Below are 23,708 nucleotides of genomic sequence, written 5' to 3'. Positions count from 1 at the left end.
ACAACTGTTTATGTACTACTTTATTTCCTGTCTTAATTAATCATAAAGTTCAACATGTATCAAGAATAGCCTCTAAGATTAAATGTAACAGCTGTTATTTATGTTAGCAAATCAAGGAACAAGCTCCCTGTGGTTAGCAAACCATGGACATAACCCATCATTCATGGGGGAATCATAACAAGTAAAAAAAAAAACAGACATAAGCAACAGTTTGATTACACTGCTTGTCATTATCCTCACCATTGTGCTTTTGAATAGATCTCTCCCAACACTATGTTCCCACTTCCCAACACATGTCCCACCTACTTTATTCTTCACGTACTAATTTACGTTTCTCCAATATAAATGGGCATGTGCACCTACACAAAACAAGGAATAACCGAATAACAAAAGTCTATACTTTCAAAAAGGATGATATCTAGTTTGTTGTGTTAAAGGGAAAGGGGATCACAATATATTTACTGCCAACAGTAGAGCATGGTACCGAACGGTCTGCAAGAGTTCACCCCATAAGCCACATTTCAGGACTACTTTGGAGCACTGGATTCTAAAAACACGGGAACAACAAAAATGCAGGATTGGATTGTCATGATCTGATGGATTCTTAGGATTTGTAAAATACAGAAATCATTCAAACATGTTGTTTGGTTGCTTCAAAGAAATTTGGATAGAGGCAGACACAAAACATGATTCCCATCAAGTTGGACCTCATGTTAGAAATCCTCCTAAATTTCTATAAATTGAGACAATCCATAGGAATTTCAAAGGGCTTTCGGTGGCTGAATCCTTTGTTCCCAAAGGATATATAGGAAAGTTTCCCTAGGATTGGAATCCTTCAAATTTCCTCCAAATATCCTTTGTTCCACAGGAGCCCTCAGTTAATTTGATGGCTTATTTCTGAAGAAATTTATGATTTATCTGGTGCCCAATTGTCCGTCGTCAACATAAAGTTGAAGAATTGGATATTTCAGGGGCTTGGTAACCATCATATTACAGAAGTACAGGGAAGAAGCAATGATGAAAGGGACTGCTGACCTGTTGGAGTACAATGAAGCTAAAATTTTCTCCATTAATAGAACCTGGAAACTTCACGGCTTCCAGTAAAGTACTGTGCTTCACAAGTTTTAACATCAAACATAGCTCTCTTGTCTATTATGCATGCACCGCTCCTTGCACAGCATTGACATTCAACATGACGTCGGGAACTCAATGAAGATAAGCTAGGGCAGGGTTGTACTTGATCTGTGAACTGTACAATATTCGGTTAAGGTGGTGTTTAGATTGAGAAAATTTTTGAGAGAAATGTCACGTCAAATGTTTAACTGGATGTCGGAATGGGTTTTTGGACACGAATGAAAAAACGAATTTTACGGCTAGCCTAGAAACCGCGAGACGAATCTTTTGAGCCTAATTAATCCGTCATAAGCACATGTTGGTTATTGTAGCACTTATGGCTAATCATAGGCTAATTAGGCTCAAATGATTCGTCTCAAGATTTCTTCCATAACTGTGTAATTAGTTTTTTGGTTCATCTATGTTTAATGTTTTATTTAGGTGTCCAAAAATTCGATGTAATATTTTTGGAAAAAAATTTTTAGGAACAAGGCCTAAACTTCCTGTCCTAACAAGAAGGGTGTTTCTTTTTGTGCAACAACTCTGCCTACTTTAAGCTATGATAGATTTGTAATGCTATCATATAGGTCAAACATAGCTACTTTAAACTTTTAGATTCAACTAGGGCCGCTTTTGTTTCTAGGTTGGTAAGTTAACTTACCCCTGCGCGCAAAAGGTAGTAATAGATTAGTACATAATTAATTAATTATTAATTATTAAAAAAATATAAAATAGATTAATATGATTTTTTAAAATAACTTTCCTATAGAAAATTTTGCAAAAATTATTTAGCAGTTCGAGAAGCATGCGTACGGAAAACGAGGGAGATAACTTAACTTAACTTGGTAGCCGAACGCGGCCTAGGTAGGTTTAAGCCAGAATCTCAAGCACTGAAGGGTTGTGTACAGTCTCTGTGTTGGCAATATCACTAGAACAGCTCTAATTCTACATGGTAAGTGTTGCAGAACCTAACTTGGGCTTTTGCATAAAAAGTTGTATTAGCATGTGGTGTTGTTTTCTTCAGATAAATTGTGGTTCAGAAGAATTGAGCAGATTCTGAAATATTGTTTGTATTAATATTTTATTATATTATTTATAATCTAGATTACTGAGTTAAAAAAGCTTACAGTTGGAGCTGCTTGAGTGCTTGAGATCTTTCAACAACAACAAAACAAAGTTAATAGAAATAGTAAAGTCACAAAGTCCTTAATTCAAAGCATTTATTAATCTATTGAACATCTAGGTCAATTTCTAAAAATTTGATTTTTTTTTAGTTTATGAATAATCCAATATTGAGATTGGTGACTGACACCAAGAAATTTGATAGTGCTGCAAAGCGAATAGATTAAACTGAACATCAAACCATAGTGGACAAAATCACTATAATATCTACAATGCCCTAAATGTTTGTATACAGATCAGAATCCTATGTGCAAATCACCAAGTTAGAAATTCTCTTTAGTAAATTATACTGAATATTGAATACTGAAAATCGCCGTTTGCATTGATATCCTTAGCACATGTTACATCTTAACAATCTGTATCCCAAAATAGAAAGCTAAGATAACCCCATCACAATCCTGTACTAAAAAAAGAAACATACGAATTTTGCTTTGACATGTAACTTCATTTCATTTTTTGGTAATTAGATGAGCCGAGATGCTTGCAAGGAAAATAACCCTAATGATGACGGCGAAACATGCGGAATCTCACCATGAGAGTGATAAGGAGCATCAAACAACCACATGTAGGGACGCTAACAGAACTCCATCCCCCGAGTGTAATTGTGACAGCATCACTGCGAAGCAATCCGCGACCAGAGAATGGAGCGCATGCTGGGATCGGCCAAACATTCTATGAATCAAAAGGTCGTTGCGTTGCGTTGGGTTGGGTTGGGTTGGGTTGGGCGTGGTGTGATGCCTGAACTCGGTTCTACATTTTTTTTTCTTCTTCTCGGGGAGCAAAACATCCCGCAAGGGGTGGAGCGGCGCGCGGCGAGAGAGGGAAGAAGTGGCGCGCACCTTGGGACCCGCGCCGGGGTGCATACTCCGAGGAGGAAGGGGAGGGCGAGAGTGAAACCCTAGTCCGATCCTCCATCGCCGCCGTGCTAGACCAGAGGAAGACGACGATGCGGATTGCCTCGCTCGTTGCCCGATGGGGGCCCACATGGCCTCTGTCAGCCCAAATTAAGGCTCGTGCTATTCTAAGCTTGGCTTCATATTTCTTCAGGTAGAATTTTAGGTTGTGTTGTTTTTTTGGATAAAGATGAAACATTATTTGATTCTTTATAGCTATTTAATAGTTTATACTATGGAATTAACTACTATAAATCTGAAATTGTACTTCGGAAAGATGAGATGATGAATTTTTATATAGAAACTTGATTTCATCCCATGTGCTGTCTTAACAGGGTCAGCCCAAGACAGCTAAGTGGCGTTTCCATGGCATTTACAAACAGAAAAAATCTTTATCGGAACCCACGTATCAATAACATGTATCTTTTAACTCTTTCTTCCTTCTGGACAACCCCCTCTGCCTCACTCTCCCACACATTTCCCTTTCACATCAACACCTATAGAAGAAGCAGTAGCAACTAGCACATGGTGGCTATGGTCCATGTAAAGAAAGGATTATGAAGGAGTTGTGTGAGAGTGTATGACACGTGAGTCCCGAGAGTATTTTTGTTTTTTTTATGATAGCCGGATGACATGTCCACTAATAGTACCACCGTCCAATGTAAGCAAATAGGTGAATTGATCTCGATTCGTGGTTGATTGATTTAGGGTAGGGTTGTGGGAGGTATAATAGACTTCATGTTGTTTTGCCCTATTCAAATGCATTCAACCCAGCACAAAAAGAAAAACCCAACATAATTGTAAGTCAATAATCCTAAGAGGGCCAGTTTTTAAAAGTTTCTCCTGTATGCATTTGCTCAACTTGAATTTGACGATAAGAGGCTGCCGTGACCAGGTTTTTATATATTGTTTTTTATAAACACATATGTTCATAACACACACATTCCCCCTATAAACAAAAACATATATATCCGGTCTCTATAAGCACCTCCGAAGATTAGACTAGCAATATCTTGATATTAACCGTCACCACTAGCATTAGCTATTGATGGGTACACCATTTATTATTGTACAAATACTTAGTCGTAAATACGAGCATCCATATCAAATCTTGGATTTGAAATTAAATGAGGCAGTTGCATCAATAGGAATCTAAGCAGTAAGCTCATTTTGTTGGTTATTATAATTATTGTGACCGCTAACCACTCATAATAGAGTCTGCTTAACCACTCATAATCTTAGTAAATTTGTACCACTCATAATCTTAGTAAATTTGTATGGGAACCAATCTCAATTGATTCCTATGGCACCCAGATCTTAGAGATGAAATTCCATATGAGTTCATCACATTTGAGAAGATATCTTGATATATCATATTTCATAGTGTAAAAGTGTAACAACAACCATGCCTCCAAAATCCCGCATTAGTCTGCTCTACACGTTGAGCGGATCCACGTTCACATGGTATCTCGCTTACACTTTTCGTCCTCGCTTCGTGTAAAAGTATTAACCCGGAGATACCATGGTTGAAGCACCAAGGCTTATAAATAGGCTCTCACCCACCTAACCTTCCAAGGTGGTACTAAATCACCACTACACTTTCACTTCTTGGCACAGGGTGTTACAGTTGGCATCAAAGCATAAACAGTGGAGACACGAGAGGACATGCTTACACACGGGAGAACAAAAGTGATGAGGCAGAGCAGGAGAGACAGAGGCGAAATTTTCATAGTCTAGCTATTTTTAAAAGAAAATTCATAAATAGACCCTTTTCACGATGCCGAGTAACATGGCGCTTGGTATGACGGCTCGGCACCACGATGGTGGGATTGATTGAGGTCAAGTATGCATTGAGGATGTGTTGGCATGGAGTTAGACTAGTAAACCCTATCTCAAAGTTGTTATGCATCGATGGCATGTTACCTGGTGTCGTGAAACATATTTATTTTTTGATAATATTTCTGAAGGCGTTTATTTATGAAATTTTTGGCTAGAATGTCAAGAGAGAGCAAAAGAGGTAAGTGGGTAATCTTTATGATCTCCATAAAAAGGTGAAAGAGAAAAATATTTAATCAATAATTAAAATTAGCAGATTAGATTTAGTTTATAGTTGTGATGTTTTATATGGCATCTTTCAATTAATAAATTGTTTATATGTTGTAGTAGTCATCTCTATTGTTTGCTAGAGAATGTAGCCATAATTAGCTGCGGCATGGTCTTCTATAATAACGTTACTTTCTTAGCCTTTTCTTATTTTGTTTTCTCGGTTTTTACTAATGTGTTTCTTTGGCCGTTTAAATTGTATTTTCTTAATAAAAATTCTAATGTCTTATTTTCTTAAAATAAATTTTAATTTATTAGTAATTAAGTTTATTGTTTACATCATAGATAGTTATTAAAATAAAAAAATATCATTTCGACAACAAATAACACAGCTAATGCCGATTAGTCGGTGACACACGCCGCATAACGAACGGAGTCATTCATGTGCAGAACTTTTTTTAATTTTTAATTTTATTTAAAAAATATTTATAAATATATATTTTTGTTTCCAAAATTTATAAATCTAAACTTCTACCATCCTCCTGGAGGATAGAAAGATGACGTGGCAAACAACAAGAAAGGAGCCCAGGGACAGCGATGACAGCGCGAGGGCAGTTTTGCGTGGGCGGCAAGTGACAAATTGCAAAATTACCACTCGCGCCCGGAAACTTTTCGATTGAACCACGGTTTTGATACATATATTTATAATGAATGTAATTGTTTAATCACACGTAATTATCTTAACTCGGTGGTTTAATTAAAAAGTTTTCGGACGTGAGCGCTTATTTTGCATTTTTGCGTAAAACCCTTTACCGTCCTCTTGCAAGGTGGCAAGGGGCTACACGTAACGATTCGTCGAGCCGCCGTCATCGTCTTCACTACCGTCCGTCGTGTTGTGTGTCACATAGGTTTTTCGTCCTCATAGAGAACTGTAGGAGGTTAATCTATAATTTTTAAAATAAAAAATAATTATTTAATTATTTAATAAATAAAATTAAAATCCAAAAATTCGTGTGCACTCCGGCACGACCGCATCGTCCGTGCTTCCACGGTGGGGGCTGAGGGGCGGAGGGGGCACGTGCTGGCGTGCCGCTCCCGCGTCCGCGCGACGTCGGCCGGAGCACTGGCCTAGATCGGCACTGACCGTGACTGCCGGCAAGCATCAGGCCCATCTCTTTCCAATCGATGAATTCGGTCTATCTTTAGATTAAGCCCATCCATTCCAGTAAAAAAATTCAGCCCAAATCTTAAGTTGGCCCATCTATTGTAGCGAAAAAATTCAGCACGCATAAGTAATTTGGCCCATCAACATAGCCCAAATCTGAACTTGGCCCAACTATTTAGTGAAAAAATTCAGCACACATAAGAAACGTGAAAAAATTCGGCCTAAAGGTGAATTAGGCCCATCATTTCCCGTGAAAATATCCGGCCCATAATTAAATTTAGCCCATGCATTCCCATGAAATATATTAGGCCCACAAGTAAATTTGGCCCATCGGTTCCAACGAAATATATTTGGCCCACTAATGAATTTGGCCCATATATTCACATGGAAAAATTCAGCCTACAGGTGAATTCGGCCCATCTATTCCAGTGAAAAATCTACGGCCTACAAGTGAATTAGGCCCATCTATTACCTCAAAAAACATCGGCCCACAAATGAATTTGGCCCATCTTTTCACGTGGAAAAATTCAGCCTACAGGTGAATTCGGCCTATCTATTCCCATGAAAAATATACAGCCCACAAGTGAATTCGGCGCATCTATTCCCTAAAAAAATTCGGCCCACAAGTGAATTAGGTCCATCTATTCCAGTAAAAAATATTCGGCCCACCATTAAATTTAGCCCATGCATTCCAACGAAATATATTCGGCCTACTAATTAATTTGGCCCATCTATTCACGTATAAAAATTCAACCTACAAGTGAATTCGGCCCATCTATTCCCATGAAAAATATTTGGCCTACAAGTGAATTAGGTCCATCTATTCCCTCAAAAAAAATTCGGCCCACAAGTGAATTAGGCCCATCTATTCCCTCAAAGATGAACGTGTTTTGACAACAAATAGTTATTAAAATGAAAAAAATCATGTTTTGACAACAAATAACACAGCTAATGCCGATTAGTCGGTGACACACGCCGCACGCCGAACGGAGTCATTCATGTGCAGAACTTTTTTAATTTCTAATTTTATTTAAAAAATAATTCACAATATATATTTTTTCCAAAATTTACAAATTTAAACTCCTGCCACCATCTACAGGGTGAAAAGGTGACATGGCAAACGACAGAAAAAGAGCCCGGCGGCAGCTATGACAGCGTGGGGGCAATTTTGCGAGGGCGGCAAGGGACAAATTGCAAAATTACCACCCGCGCCCGAAAACTTTTCTGTTGAACCACGTTTTGATACGTATATGTAATTGTTTAATCACAGGTACTACCTTGGCTCGGTGGTTTAATTGAAAAGTTTTCGAACATGAACGACTATTTTACATTTTTGCATAAACCCCTTGCCGTCCTCTTGTAAAGACGAGAAGGGCTATACGTAAAAATTCACCGAGCTGCCGTCATCGTCTTCACTGCCGTCCGCCGGGCTGTGGCACGTAGGCTTTCCGTCCTCGTAGGTAACGGTAGGAGGTTAGATCTGTGATTTTTTAAAATAAAAATATTATTTTAATTATTAAATAAATAAAATTAAAAATCCAAAAAATTCGTGTGCACTCCGGCACGGCCGCATCGTCCGTGCTTCCATGGTGGGGGCGGAGGGGGCACGCGCCGGCGTGCCGCTGCCGCGTCCGCGCGACGTCGGCCGGAGCACTGGCCTAGATCGGCACGGACCGTGACTGCCGGCAAGCATCAGGCCCATCTCTTTCCAATCGATGAATTCGGTCTATCATCTAAGCCCATCCATTCCAGCGAAAAGTTTAGCCCAAATCTGAATCTGGCCCATCTGTTCTAGCGAAAAAATTCAGCACGCATAAGTAATTTGGCCCATCAACATCAGCCCAAATCTGAATTTGGCCCATCTATTTAGTGAAAAAATTCAGCACACGTAAGAAACGTGAAAAAATTCGGCCTTAAGGTGAATTAGGCCCATCTTTTCTTGTGAAACATATTCGGCCCACAATTAAATTTAGCCCATGCATTCCCATAAAATATATTCGGTCCACAAGTAAATTTGGCCCACCGGTTCCAACGAAATATATTCGGCCCACTAATGAATTTGGTCCATCTATCACGTCGAAAAATTCCGCCTACAGGTGAATTTGGCCCATCTATTTCCATGAAAAATATTCGGCCTACAAGTGAATTATGTCCATCTATTCCAATGAAAAATATACGGCCCACACGTGAATTAGGCCCATCAATTCCCTCAAAAAAAATTCGGCCCACAGATGAATTTGGCCCATCTTTTCACGTGGAAAAATTCAGCCTACAGGTGAATTCGGCCCATCTATTCCCATGAAAAATATTCGGCCTACAAGTGAATTAGGCCCATCTATTCCCTCAAAAAGTTTGGCCCACAAGTGAATTAGGCCCATCTTTTCCCGTAAAAGAGCCCACAACATTCCAACGAAATATATTTGACCTACTAATGAATTTGGCCCATCTATTCACGTGGAAAAATTCAGCCTACAGGTGAATTCGGCCCATCTATTCCCATGAAAAATATTCGGCCTACAAGTGAATTAGGCCCATCTATTCCCTCAAAAAATTTGGCCCACAAGTGAATTAGGCCCATCTTTTCCCGTAAAAGAGCCCACAACATTCCAACGAAATATATTTGACCTACTAATGAATTTGGCCCATCTATTCACGTGGAAAAATTCAGCCTACAGGTGAATTTGGCCATCTATTCCCATGAAAAATATTCGGCCTACAAGTGAATTAGGTCCATTTATTCTAGTGAAAAATATACGGCCCACAAGTGAATTAGGTCCATCTATTCACTCACATAAAAATTCGGCCCACAAATGAATTTGGCCCATCTTTTCACGTGGAAAAATTCAGTCTACAGGTGAATTGGGCCCATCTATTCCCTCAAAAAAATTTGGCGCACAAGTGAATTAGGCCCATCTTTTCCCGTAAAAAATATTTGGCCCAGAATTAAATTTAGCCCAGGCATATATTCGGTCTACTAATGAATTTGGTCCATCTATTCACGTGGAAAAATTCAGCCTACAGGTAAATTCGGCCTATCTATTCCCATGAAAAATATTCAGACTACAAGTGAATTAGGCCAATCTATTCTGTCAAAAAATTCGGCCCACACGTGAATTTGGCCCATCTTTTGCCGTAAAAAATATTCGGCCCACAAGTGAATTTGCCCAATCTCTTCTGTGAAAAATATTCGGCCCACTAATAATTTTGGCCCATTTATTCTAGTGAAAAATATTTTGCCCACAAGTGAATTTGGCCCATCTACTTCTACGAAAAATATTCGGCCGGAGCTCCGGCCCAGATCGGCACTGACCGTGACGGTCTGCCAGGATCAGACCCATCTCTTTCCAATTGACGAATTCGGCTTATCAAAGGCCACTGGTGAATTTAGCCCACTCTATTCTCGTCAAAGAATTAGGCCCACTTCTTTCCGCCTAATAGCCCACGAATGGATTAGGCCCAAATACTTCCCATCGACGAATACAGCCCACAATTGAATTCAACCAAAATTCTACCTGAAAAGTTTGGCCCACGAGTGCCCCCATGAATAAATTAGGCCAACCGTTGAATTTTAATTCTCTCGAAAATTTAGGCCCACAGCTGAATTGGGCTAACCTTATTCCTTTGGACGAATTCCCACATATTTTATTGCCCATATAAGAATCGGCCTAGAAAGAAACTTGGCCCACCTGCCGCTCACCACGGAATACGGCCCACGATTTAATTCAGCCCACTTTATCCCGTTGAACGTGTTTGGGCCCTCGAAGATTTCACCTGCAATGGAAGTTTGACCCATTGCAAAGAAAGTTTGCTCGTCCTAGTAAACATGTACTCGTTTACGTAATGCAGCCATTATAATATACTACGTATAATCTATATAACTTCCTTCGGTTGGTTGGTGCTTGCGTTGTTGTTGCTTACACGGTCCTGTCAAACTCAATTTGGATTCTTGTCTTCTTTTATTCTTTTAGCTCCATTAGATCATTAATTTAATCACTTGTTTTTCCGTTTAACTCAATTTGGACTATGTTTTTTTCTTTTAACTCCACTGAATCATTAATTTAATGGCATATTAGATGTTGCCTTACCCTTTGTATCTTGAATTTAATATATTAGATGTTACATCCTTAGAGAATTTCTAAAATAGAAATTATCTTACCAATAGTAGAGTTTTGACTAGTAATTTTCTCTCCAATCAAAAGGAAGGCAAACACTTTTACATATTAGACTTTATATAAAGATAAATATATTAAATTTTAATAATATTGTTTCTAAAAATATATAATGCATGACTTTAGAATCAAAATTCAATCACAATATCAGCATGACACACATAATAGTACAAGTCAGGCTGAAACACCATTAGACCACCACCAATAATACCAAGACAATAAAGTTGGTGTACACTATGACATGTTACGATAATCAAAAGATCAGTAAAGGCTCTAACCACTATTGTTTAGCCTTGGACACCCAAATAGTTGAATCCCAGACAAGAATATCATACATAAATCTCTAGTAAATAAGAATGAGTATATGTGCTTCTATAAATACTTTGTTAGCATAATCTATTTATGTAAAATAAGTAAATTTCTTGATCTATCAAATAACAAATCACTAAATGATATTTTTTTAAATCATTGAAAGATATGTGCACATACTGATAATAACGAACGAGAAACACAACCAAGGAAATATTATTAATGCTTTGTAGGTAACTATTATATGAATTGACTATTAAATTGACTATAGATGATTTGAAACTAGCAGTTGGCTATACTATTGAACTTGCTTTGATAGTCCGGAGAGCATTTTTTGTATTTTTTATGATAGCGGGATGACATTTCCACTAATACCACTGTCCAATGTAAGCAAATAGGTGAATTGATTTAGATTCGTGGTTGATTGATTTTGGGTAGGGTTGTGGTAGGTATAATAGACTTTATGTTGTTTTTCCCTATTCATAACAGAGTCTACTTAATAATGTTTAAATTGACCTAAACTGAACGTATATCTCTAATCTTACTAAATTTGTACAGGAACCAATCTCACTTGATTCCTATGGCACCCAGATTTTAGAGATGAAATTATGCTCATATGAGTTCATCACATTTGAGAAGATCTCTTGATATATCATATTTCGTAGTGTAAAAGCTTGTTAGATGTCTCGAGGTATTAAAAATTTGATGCATTTTAGTTTTAAAAAAATTGGTACATCTACCGTAAAATTTCCCTTTATCTCTGTTGATCGATAGTTCCAAGATTACCTAAATCTTGTACAACTTTGGCTTGTGTTGATACGGATGCGAAATTGGGGTGAAACACTCAAAGATTTTTGCAACCAATTGGCACATGATCAATTCAATTATTCTCATTTTGTCAATCCTTTCTCTATATCGGCAAGCCCAAAAAGGAACGAACAAAAAAATAATCTAAAGAGAAAAAAAAATCCTACAATTACAATTATATTCGTGTAATTATCATCTTCAAATTCTTTGTGTTGGTATACTCCGCGCCTCTTCAGGCGGCGCCGTTGCAGAGCGCGGCGCCATTGCCGGCGGCGCTGGACAAGAAGGGCGGCGGAGGCTTGACCAGCGAGTTCTCGCCCTCGACGAGCGGCACGAGCGGCTCGTCGTCGTCCTGCTGCCCCGCCGCCTTCTCGACGTCCTCGAGGCTGAAGAAGCAGGGCTGGTACGTGGAGCAGAGCACCCTCGCCCACATCCTGTCCGTGATCACCACCTTGTTCTGCTTCTCCGTGATCCTCTGCAATCCATGGCCGCCCCATTTCAGATCGAATTCAAGCTATATATGAATGTTGGGAGGGCGAAAAAGAATGGAGGAGAGGGAGAGGGAGCTTACGTAGAAGGGGATGTAGGCGTGGCGGCCGTTGACGGGGCCGACGGTGAAGCCGGTGTAGCCGGCCATGGCGCCATGGATGGCGCTGTGGGCGAGGAGCGAGCAGTAGACGTTGTCGGAGGCGTTGGAGGGGACGGCTCGGATCATGTAGGTGGGGTCGATGTACTTGAGGGTGATGGGGAAGTCGGCCTTCTTCTTGAAGTGATCCTTGATCTTGGCGCACAGCCAGAGCCCGACGTCGAGGAGGACCTTGTTGCCGGAGGCGTCGTGGGTGTCGGCGGGGCGCATGCTCTTGGCGATGATGTCCTGGCCGGCGCCCTCGGCCACCACGATCACCATGTGGCCGTTCTCGCGGAGGCGCCTCTCGGCGAACTCGAGGAGGCCGCCCTTGCCGTCGAGGTAGAAGGGGGACTCTGGGATGAGGCAGAGGTCGACGTCGCGGCTGGCGAGGGTGGCGTACATGGCGATGAAGCCGGAGTTGCGGCCCATTAGCTTGACGACGCCGACGCCGTTCTCGGCGCTCTCGGCCTCCACGTGGGCGGCGTTGATGGCGCGCTGGGCCTCCTCCACGGCGGTGTCGAACCCGAACGACCGGTCGATCACCGCGATGTCGTTGTCAATCGTCTTGGGGACGCCGACCACCGCGCACCGCAGGCCGCGGCGCTGCACCTCGGCGCTGATCGTCGCGGCGCCCTTCTGCGTCCCGTCGCCGCCGATGATGTACACCTGGTTGATCCCGCGGTCCTGGATGCTGTCCACGATCTTGGCCGTGTCCTGGCCGCCGCGGGAGGTGCCGAGCACCGTGCCGCCGCGCTTGTGGATGCCGTTGACGGAGCGCGGGGTGAGCTCCACCGTGTTGCGCGCGTAGAACCCGCGGTACCCGCCCTCGATGCCCACCACGCGGGTCACGCCGTACATGTCGTGGAGGCCGCAGACGAGCTCCCGGATGACGGTGTTCAGCCCCGGGCACAGCCCGCCGCACGTCACGATTGCCGCCGACACCTCGTCGGGCTGGAAGTACACCCGCTGCCGCGGCCCGGCCCGCCGGAAGTGCGTCCCGCGCGCACTCCCCTTGTGCACCACGATTTTCTTCGCCACCGTGTCGTCGGCCATCACGAAGTACTGCCTGGAACCCAAAAAAACATATATTCTATCAGACACCAAATCCAAAACCCTCCTCGCCGCGCCGCGCCGGAGCCGGAGAAGAAGAAGAAGAGTACTCACTTGACGACGGAGTAGGCCGGGTGGCTCTGGAGCGGGTTGGGGAAGGTGGGCAGGTCGGGGATGTAGTCGGTGAGGTGGGGCACGTCCTCGAGGACGTACCCGCCGGGGCCGCCGACGAGCTTCTTCTTGGGAGGGGGCGGCGCAACCACCACCACCCTCTTCTTCGCCGGCGCCGGCGACGGGGCCAGCTCGAGGGCAAGAAGCTTCTTCTCCAGCGCCTTGGCCGCAGCAGCAGCGTCAGCCGCCGGAACCGGAGCAGCAACGACGGTGGCGGCTTCCATTGATCGCAGCAGCGAGCGAGCGAGCGAGCAAGCCAACCAACCAACCAAAGAATCAATGAATCAACCGATGAACAAATGAACTGATGGACGGAGGACCGATGGGGTGGTGGGGATTTGAAGGGGTTTGCTTTGAGGTAGCAATCGGAATCGGGGTTGGTGTGGGATGCGGTTAATCGGGCGCGAGATTTATACGGCGCGCGCGGGAGGCCGAGGCGGGGTCGGACACAAACGGCGGGCTCGGAGGTGGCGACTGCGCGTGGGTTTTCTCGGCCATTGGATGCTTCTACTCGGATTCTTTTTCTTGTTTATTACTCCTCGAGGGAAGATTCCCTTTTGCTCACTGTTCTCTCCGACTCTTGTTGTTTTTATTCTTCTCTTGAACCTGTTCTTTTTTTTCAAAAAAAAAAGCGAGGGATGAACGATTTCTAGGATGTATTAATTTGGACCCTGGTCTGTCTTTGGTTTTTCTCTACTGTTATGGGGTTTTTTAGGGATTAGTATTTTGATTCTTTTTAAGGTATGAATAAGTCTGCATGTGTTCTTTGTCATTCAAATTGTTCATCTATATTATCTAAACCCACATGCCCTTAGAGCATCTAATTGCTCTAATGCTAATATTTGGTTATCGAAAAACTTGTATTGGATTCATCTAAAAAATATGGAGCATAAAAATTACGCACTCCTCCAACAGAATTCTAAAAATGAATAACTGGTACGAGAAACCCATATTTTTGTCCTAAATTTAGAATAAAGTTGAGATAATTTTAGACATGAGTAAATATTAGAAATACATTTAGTAACCTGTTGGAAATATATGTTCTAATCCAATTCCCAAAATTTGATTTTATAGATCAATTTTAGATATCTCTCGGAGATGCTCTTAAATATATCATAAGATCACAAACTTATTAATTATATCACCCCAATATCCTCTCACTCGGTGGGACTGTTGCCGCGACCCAATGTTGAAAAGACTACCTCTATTTCAAAATATACCGTGGATTATTAAGATAATATTTTTTTATTAAATAATGGTATGTGAATGATAGGTAGCCCAGTGGTTATTTCAGATTGGGTTATTTGAGGGGTTTAAGCCCGAATTAAAAAAAATGAAAATGGTTGCATATATCCAACCGGATATAGAGGCCGAGTAAAATACTATTCTGTAAAAAAATACTGGTCTATTAATATATTACTTACGTGCCACAAACGTATAATCACAAAAGAATAATTTCTAATATAAAATAATGATATTAAATTTTTAATTAAAATTATATCTTAATAAAATAATATTTGAATAAATCTTTGTCCTAACAAAACAATATACACCGTATATTTTTAAAAGAGTGAAGTGTATCAGCGGTCAGTAAACTTATGTGCATGTATCATCTAGATCCCTGAACTCTTAAAATGTATTTTTGGGTCCCCGAACTTGTCTGCTGTGTCATATAGGTCGAAACGGGCTCCGACCCGCTCCATCCGCTGATGTGGCATGCCATGGTGGCGCCTACGTGTTAGTGGGGCTATATGGGTCCCACATGTTAGTGGAGGAGTCGAGAAGGGAGAGATAAAAATAAAGAGGAGACATATACTGACATATGAGGCCACACAACCCCACCAACACGTAGGCGCCACCGTGGCATGCCACATCAGCGGATGGAGTGGGTTAGAGCCCGTTTAGAGCTATATGACACACCAGACAAGTTTGAAGACCCAAAAATACATCTTAAGAGTTCAGGGACCTAGATGACACATGCATACAATTTTAAGTACCGCTGGTGCATTTTGTTTTTTTTAAAAAAAGAGGGAGTACAAGCTTTTGGTTGGCTCTTTGACGCGAGTATATACCTTGACGCTTTATGCTTTTCTAAATATTCCCATTCCCTTCGTTTGCATTTACTTGGCGCTGTCACTATCTTTTACAACTAATAAAATTTTTAAATGGTTAGACCACAGTGGACAAAATTTTCTTGCATACATTGCGCTTTGATAATACGGTACTTCTCTACTACCTCCGTTTCATAATATAATATTATAAGTAAAAAAATCAAACATATTATATTATGAAACATTATGAATTAGAGAGAGTAGTATTTAAATATATACCTAAAAAAATACAAACGTAGTTTATATAGATGAATAGAACTCAATGCCGGGCACTTTTAAACGGAGCTAGTACTTACGTTGTGTTAGTTCTGACTTCTGTGAGAATAACAATATCTCGGACGAACACATATTTTTACATATTTTAAACCAAATTTATATTTGTGGGAACTAGAAGAATCATCTGATCTGATTATATAAGGTAAAAACTGAGTTTTGACTGGCTGTAAAGAGCCGTGAAATGTTGACTAAGCTAACCTACGCACCAATGCTACCAGAGAGAGGAAGGAGGCCTTGGTGGGCCCCACCTGACGAAATGCTGGGGCGTGGGACCCACTGGGAGCCATCAGTCAACGACGGATGCAGCCATCGGAAATGGAATGAACGACGACGAAGCGGAACGGCCAAGAAGGAACAAAAGAGAGTCTTGGCCGCCGGCGCCGAGGACCCAAAAACATTAATTAATTAATTAATTATTGGTCCAAGGGTGCTGTCGTGATTAATCTACAGTCAAATTTAGCCCAATAATAAAAGAAAGAAAGGAGCAAATTATAACTATTTTGTTATACTATGTGCACGAGAAAAAGGTGACTATGTGCTCTGCAGCATATTGTGTGCACTGCTATTGCAGGATGCCTTCCGGCCTTTTTTTTTTAATTTCTGTTTATACCTACAAACTGAAATTTAAATTTCAGTCCATAAAATTGAGTTAATTTTTAGGGTTTTATCATCGTAGTGTATTTTGTAGCCTTTGTTTTAGATCGCTATATATATAAAAGTTTTATTTATAAATTATATTTTGTATATAAATATATCATTTAATTTTTTTCCTATAAAAGTCGGTTGGATGCACTGAAAAATAATGGTCAATGCAAAAACAAAGGGTCAAAATTGCATCAAATCAGACTACGAACAATATCAGTTTAGCCGGTTAGGCTCTTTGTTGTACACCAATTCATTTAGGTTCCAGTCCAGTCCTAGATTTAAGTAGGTGTCTAGGTAATTATGTTCTTAGCTAATTACTTTTTTAATGATAAACGATTATCAGTCAATATCAAAACATGCGAACACAGTCTTTAGAGTGTTGATAGAGGTAGACTAAATGTATGTATGTTTATGAAGGTAAGAGTGGGCGGGTATACGTTCCTAGGGCAAGCGCGCGTGTTATCGACATCTATGTTTGTGTTTATAATGTATTTCACAAAAGATTACCAAAAAAATAACGCTAAGACAAACTGATCATTAAAAAAGACAATATTACGATACCTCACACTACTAGGCAGTACTATGTATTTTTAATAAGTATATTAAAAAGTTATTTAAAACTTTGGTAATATATATTTATCAATTCATCTATTTTAACATGATATATGACATGTAAATTTATTATGATATTATATATTTTAGTTTATATTTATCCCTATAAAACTTTTACTACACCTAGGTGTAGTATAATATAATCACAGCACGTAGAACTAAAGCAACGAATGGCTTATGATTATTTGAGGGTATGTTAAAAAATCTTATAACTCCATAGTAATATAGGCAAAACTACTGGCTAGCCCAGTTTTTTTTTTAAGTTTGACAACATTGACTTTTTAAGCAGAAATTTGAATATTCATGATATTAAAAAAATATGTAAATATATAAAAAATTGCATGCCTAAAGAACTTGTAATAATAAAATAAATATCTTTTTAATAAAAATTGGTCAAATATATGTTTAAAAATGAACGGCACTAAACATGAAAAATTGAATGAGTATATATATTAAGATGGGACTTAGCTCCATTTGCAAACTTGAAAAAGGAAAAAAACCATGTGTAGCAATTAAGCATATGCTTCAGTTGGAACCTCACGTAGAATACACTCTCGAGTATGGGCACGAGACGTACAACCTTCCCTAATTGAACTCTTACATGTTATTTCAAGTATTGATCAATTCCCATGGCTTGTGTTTGCATCTTTAGTATTCCCTTGGGCATGCCCATTGGATACCATAAACTACAAAATTAAGAACAACCCTAGAATTAATAGGAAGAACCGAAGATTAATTTGACTTGCAAGAATCTCCGTTTGTTTGATACCATTGAATTGTATATGGTTTTCATAGACGAAACCAAGAAGTAAGAAAACAATGGACGCCAAATTTGTTGGAGCTATATATGCAGTTCATAGTTTCACTAGAAGGAGAATATGCACATGTTTTGTGTAGTTTCTGAAGTATATACTGATGTGATTATTTGGACTGACTTCAAAATTTTTTGTCTCTGAACAAAAAGACAGTTCTGAAACATAGTTATTTTTTTGTTCCTTTCTGCAGAAGAGAATAAAATTATAGTCCCCTGAAAATAACGCGTTGACAGGAATCCATCTTTGGTTTTGTATCACGAAAAAGAAATATACCAACTTGTTGTAGTTAATCAATTAGGTTTTCATGATGTCTTGTGTTTATAAGCTATCAATCACTGAGAAAGAGCTTATCAAGTCGGCAAGTCGATCTAGCCGACTGCCATGGGCGGGGTACCTGTCAACCTACGATACTTTGCAGACGAAATTTTACGCTATTTCAAAAAATATATCGAAGTACTGAATTAATATTTAACATCTCGGATATATAATATCTGAAAGCATTAGACTTTCTTTTACATGGAAAATATAGTATCTTATGGTATTATTTTAAGAATAGTAAAAAAACTTTATTTTGGATAGATGTTACTTAGCCTTCTCTCTGCAGATTCTCCCTATGGGACCTCTTTTCTTATGGGAACCTTAGGGATATGAAAGATCCAATTGGATGCTATTAGAAGAGAAAAAAAGATGTTTTGAGAATGATATTATTTTAATTGCTTCTAGTAACAATTTAAACATCCGTGAGATCAATTATCCTAAACCATATTGGCGACTGCGATAGAAATTTAACAACTGTGTTATAGCAGTATCAAGTACTGACTTTCTCTTTTCAAAATTATATTTGTTGTGCCATCAACTAGAATGACGCTAGCTAGTAATATATATATTTTTTTCAACTATACGTTTTCTGGAATATTTTTTCTTGAGCAAGTGATGCAACCATTTTTGGCTTTCTGTTTTCTCATGCTAGCCTGCGGCTAAACGAAGCCGTTTCTTTCCGTTAGAATGCAAAGTTGCAGCACAATTATTCCATCCCGTGTAATAAAATACTTAGATGTCAACTGCAAATTCTTGTTGGTTACATGTCTTCCTATGAATTGTTCCTGCTTGCAACAAACGCCATTACTTGGAGTATATGAGGGTTAAAATTAATCATCTCAAGTTGGATTAGAAAAAAACAGAGAATTTTTGTTTTTGTATTTGTCAAGACCTAGAAAGAAGCAAACCTTGCCTTGTGGAAGCTGTGTTTGGTTGCTGATTGGAAGAAACATAAAAAACGTCAGCGATGTTTCCCATCTCAAAAGTCAGATGAGTGACCTAGTATTTACTATTTGTGGTGAAAGCGAGATGATAATTGAGTATTCGAGGAGAAAAACCAGAATTGCATTCGTGGTGGTCTTTTTATAATGCAGAAAAGATAATCAAAATTATTTTGTGTACAAATTTCATCTGTTTATGAAAAATAAAAAATAATTTGTTACATGCCTAAGAACATCCGTAGCACCAGTGTAATGAATCTAGAAAAAAAACATGCGTGCCATATAATATAATCTAGAAACAGAGCAGTTAATTCTTCCAACTATTAGCTATAATCTAGAATCTGCTTGATCATAATCTAGACCATACAGTTCAACTTTCACATTTATTAATAATTGCCATATTTTGTCAACTACCTTAACTAAAATTCCTTAATGTTCTCTAGTAGTCATGGTCCTTCGTAAGGAAGTTCAGATGCAATCACAAACCGTAAAATAGGGGAAATTCATATTTGCAAACGAAAACTAATTTATAAATAATTTTTATATGTGTTTTTAAGTAATATAAAAGTTAAGACAAAAAATAAATTTTGGTAAATCAACTCTAAATATATAGTTGAAATTTAAATTTTGAGTTATATGTATAAGCAGAAACGGAAAGATAAGACTTTTGCAAAAAAAAAATAAACAAAAATTATTGTAAGAGTTCAAAACAATTTTTTTCGGGACGATGAATAATTCATTTTCTTTTTAAGGCTACGGGAGAAATCAGTCCCCGGACCAAATCCACCAACTTTTGATTCCCCACACGTTTGGCTATAAGCGTGCTCATGTATCAAAATTTCTAGTGATACTTTGACCTGGAGGAAGATATCTAAAACCATGGGTCTCTTTCTATGACTAAACAAAGCAGCTGCAGAGAAACGCCGGCGCCTCCGTTGCCAACCATCCTCCTCTATCCTACCAACCAACCGTCCAACCCCAATTTTTATTGCGGATGCAAAGACAATCTGCAGTTGCTTCTGCAGAATTGCAGTTGTCATCTTCAAGGCTGCAAAATGGGGCCAGCCTCAAGCTACCACCAAAAGAAAAGACCTTTGTTGCTTCTTGTGTTGCTTCCCATGTTGCTTCCTTGCTGCATAGATGTTTCTTATGTCACTGTCACCATCACAACATCATGCTCAACTTTTTTTATGGATTAAATAGATTTATATCATTGCAATATGTCAGTTCATAAAAATACCATTAAAATTTCTGTATTCACATAGATGCCATACAATTCTTCCTCTATCCCAGAAATACCATTTTTCATCTGGAAGACCACTTTATTTTCGTACTGTCCAAATTACCCCTCCCTCTAGCTCACTGCCATGGGGCCCCTCCCCCAGCCCGGTGGAGTCGACGGCGGCGGCCATCCGGTGTGGCTGCGACCATGTCGACAGAGGAAAAGCGGCGTGTAAAAACCGAGAAAAAAAATCTGAAAATAATCTTATTAAAAGAAGTCAAAGCTCTTCTGGAGGCATGAAATGGACATGTGATGGAGTACATAACAGTAGAAGAAAATGCATGGGATGTTTCTGCTTTCCTTTGTGGAGGAGGAAGATGGTGTGCTGTCACAGGTCTAGATGTTCCATGGTCCTTACCAATGGGCCGGCTTTCACCAGGTCAGGGAAATCCAGCAGTGTGCTGCTGCTCTGCGTGTGGAGCACTCCTGGGATATTCTAGATGCGTTTCATGTGAGGGTGTGAATGCTTAGACTGTTCTTAATCGTTTTTAAAAATAATCCATACCTTTTAGCCTTACAGGATATGTTGATACATCGGTCGCCTTAAAGTTATTCTTCACCAGTTTCAAAATATAGCTGCTTTGTATTTAATATTGTACAAATATACCTATATTTTAGAGAAAATATTTTATCTAGGTAACTGCTTAAAACTATACTTGGGCAAATTATTGTTTTCATAGCATGAATAGTGCCATCTACAGTAACCTGTCACACAATTTGTTCATGGTGTCACAGCATATAATTCTTTTGACACAATGCAATGGTCAGTCTCTGCTTGATCCACCTGGACATTCCCAATTGGACTCATCCATGGGTATACCATGGAAGAGTGGTTAAGATTTAAGAAACAAAAAACAACAGAAGAGAAGCCAATTTGTCACTTTGCTATGCTAATCATGTTCAGTGTTTTCTACACACCTGGGGTGAAAAAACCAGATGCGGTAACAGTCAATGCTCAAGATTCAGGTCAATAATGATGGGAAAGCAGATCAAGGACCAAGGTCAAAACATGCAAGTTTCTGGTCTTGTAGAACGCAGAAGAACATTCGTTTTAGGGGTGTTTAGATCGAGAAATATTTTAGGAGAAGTGTCACGTGAAATGTTTGATCGGATGTCGGAAGGAGTTTTCGGACACGAATAAAAAACAAATTTCACGGCTAGCCTGGAAACCACGAGACAAATCTTTTGAGCTTAATTAATCTGTCATTAGCACATGTTGGTTACTGTAGCACTTATGGCTAATCATGGACTAATTAGGCTCAAAAGATTCGTCTCAATATTTCTTCCGTAACTGTGCAATTAGTTTTTTGATTCATCTATATTTAATGTTTTATTTAGGTGTCCAAAAATTCGATGTGATGTTTTTGAAAAAAAATTGGAAACTAAACAAGGCCTTAGTTTCAGAGACAGAAGAGAACATTCCTTTTAGTTTCAGAAACAGAACATTTGTTCATTTCTTTCAAAATTCTGGCCATCTAGACTTCAGAAGCTTTCTAGAGAACCAAAACAACAGTGTCTCGACTGACAAACGTGATCATTTAAGAAAAAAATGCCATAGAAAATATTCAAAATTGTATAACCAAAAATAAGGCAAGACCAGAAAACAACATTATATGTAGCACAATACTACCTAGTGTAGCAAAAGTTTTATTTGCTGACATAACCATGAACAATCGTGGGGATCTCCAGAAGAAATAGTGAAATATGAATGAATGATCTTGACAATTAGATACTGAAGTAATCCAAGATTTTTGGTGTGAACTTTCTAGAGCACAATCTCATTCCAGTCTCAAGTTACATATATACATGATGGTTGGGCCTAATGGGCCCTATCACATACACACACTATAGCACATAACCCAACACTCCCCCTCAAGATGGGTGGTATATATCTATCATACCCATCTTGTTACATGCTGAGATACAATCTTTAACACCTAACCCTTTAGTTAAACAATTTGCTACTTGTTCGCCTGATATTACATACCCTAATTTCAGATGTCCTTCATCTAGTCGTTCTTTAATAAAGAACCAATCAATCTCCACATGTTTAGTACGATCGTGCTACACTGGATTGTTGGCAATATTTATAGCTGACTTATTGTCACACCATAGTTTCATAGGATCAACTCTTAGTACTTTTAACTGAGATAGTATATTTCGAATCCATAACATCTCACTCAAACTAGCTGACATTGCTCGGTATTCTGCCTCAGCAGTGGACCGAGACACCACTGGTTGCTTCTTACTTCTCCAGGACACCAAATTACCCCCAACGAACATGCAATAGCCTGAAGTTGATCTCCTATCATCAACACAACTAGCCCAATTAGCATCACAATAGCCTTCTAGATTCAAATGACCATTTGACCTAAACCACAGACCTTTTCCTGGGCTTCCTTTCAAATACCTCAAGATCCTGTAAGCTGCATTCAAGTGTCCTATCCTAGGATCATGCATATATCGACTTACCACACTTACTGCATATGAAATATCAGGCCTTGTATGACAAAGATAGATAAGTCTTTCAACAAGTCTTTGATAACTCTCCTTGTTCACCGGTTCCCCTGATTGAGCACATAATCTATGATTCTGATCAATAGTTGTTGGGATAGTTCGACAGCCAAGCATACCAATATCACTAAGTAAGTCCAAGATATACTTTCGTTGTGAAAGTACAATCCCTTTTGGTGACCTAGCAATTTTGATACCAAGAAAATACCTTAATTGTCCAAGGTCCTTGACCTCAAATTCCAAACTTAGGTTCTTCTTGAGTCGTGAAAATCTCTACATCATCATCACCTGTGATTATGATGTCATCCACATATACAGCCAAAATTGTGATTCGACACTCTTTATGTCGATAAAACACAGTATGATCCCCATTACATTGTTTGTAGCCCATGCTACACATTGCACGCCTAAACCGATCAAACCAGGCCCTTGGTGACTGCTTGAGTCCATACAAGGACTTCTTCAATTTTAGAACCTTTCCCTCGGTTTGTGATGTACTGAAACCAGGTGGAATTTCCATATAAACTTCCTCTTGAAGATCACCATGTAAAAATGCATTTTTAACATCTAATTGACATAAGGGCCAATTATAGTTAGCCGCACAAGAAATCAATGTCCTCACTGTGCTCATCTTCGCCACAGGTGCAAAGGTTTCATCATAATC

At 39.4% G+C, this 23,708-nt stretch overlaps 1 protein-coding gene across 1 annotated transcript; it reads right to left on the bottom strand.

The window, feature by feature from the left end:
* Positions 1 to 11,670: 11,670 nt before the first annotated feature.
* On the bottom strand, positions 11,671 to 13,805 carry LOC102719110 (ATP-dependent 6-phosphofructokinase 6-like). The gene is made up of 3 exons (XM_006654073.3): positions 13,474 to 13,805; positions 12,253 to 13,375; positions 11,671 to 12,156 (listed from the first exon to the last, which is right to left on the bottom strand). The coding sequence occupies exons 1-3, from the start codon at positions 13,752 to 13,754 to the stop codon at positions 11,914 to 11,916; spliced, it is 1,647 nt and encodes a 548-aa protein (XP_006654136.1). The 5' UTR covers positions 13,755 to 13,805; the 3' UTR covers positions 11,671 to 11,913.
* Between the last annotated feature and the right edge of the window lie 9,903 nt (positions 13,806 to 23,708).

The sequence above is a fragment of the Oryza brachyantha genome, chromosome 5 (assembly GCF_000231095.2).
Source record: "Oryza brachyantha chromosome 5, ObraRS2, whole genome shotgun sequence".
Lineage (NCBI taxonomy): Eukaryota > Viridiplantae > Streptophyta > Magnoliopsida > Poales > Poaceae > Oryza > Oryza brachyantha.
Note: the sequence above shows the minus strand (reverse complement) of the source record. Positions and strands in the feature narration are given on the sequence as shown.

Coding starts and splice junctions, on each gene's coding strand:
- LOC102719110 (XM_006654073.3), bottom strand. CDS start 13,754: ATGGAAGCCGCCACCGTCGTTGCTGCTCCGGTTCCGGCGGCTGACGCT. Junction 13,376..13,473: donor CCGGCCTACTCCGTCGTCAA/GTGAGTACTCTT, acceptor TTTGGGTTCCAG/GCAGTACTTCGTGATGGCCG. Junction 12,157..12,252: donor ACGCCTACATCCCCTTCTAC/GTAAGCTCCCTC, acceptor CATGGATTGCAG/AGGATCACGGAGAAGCAGAA.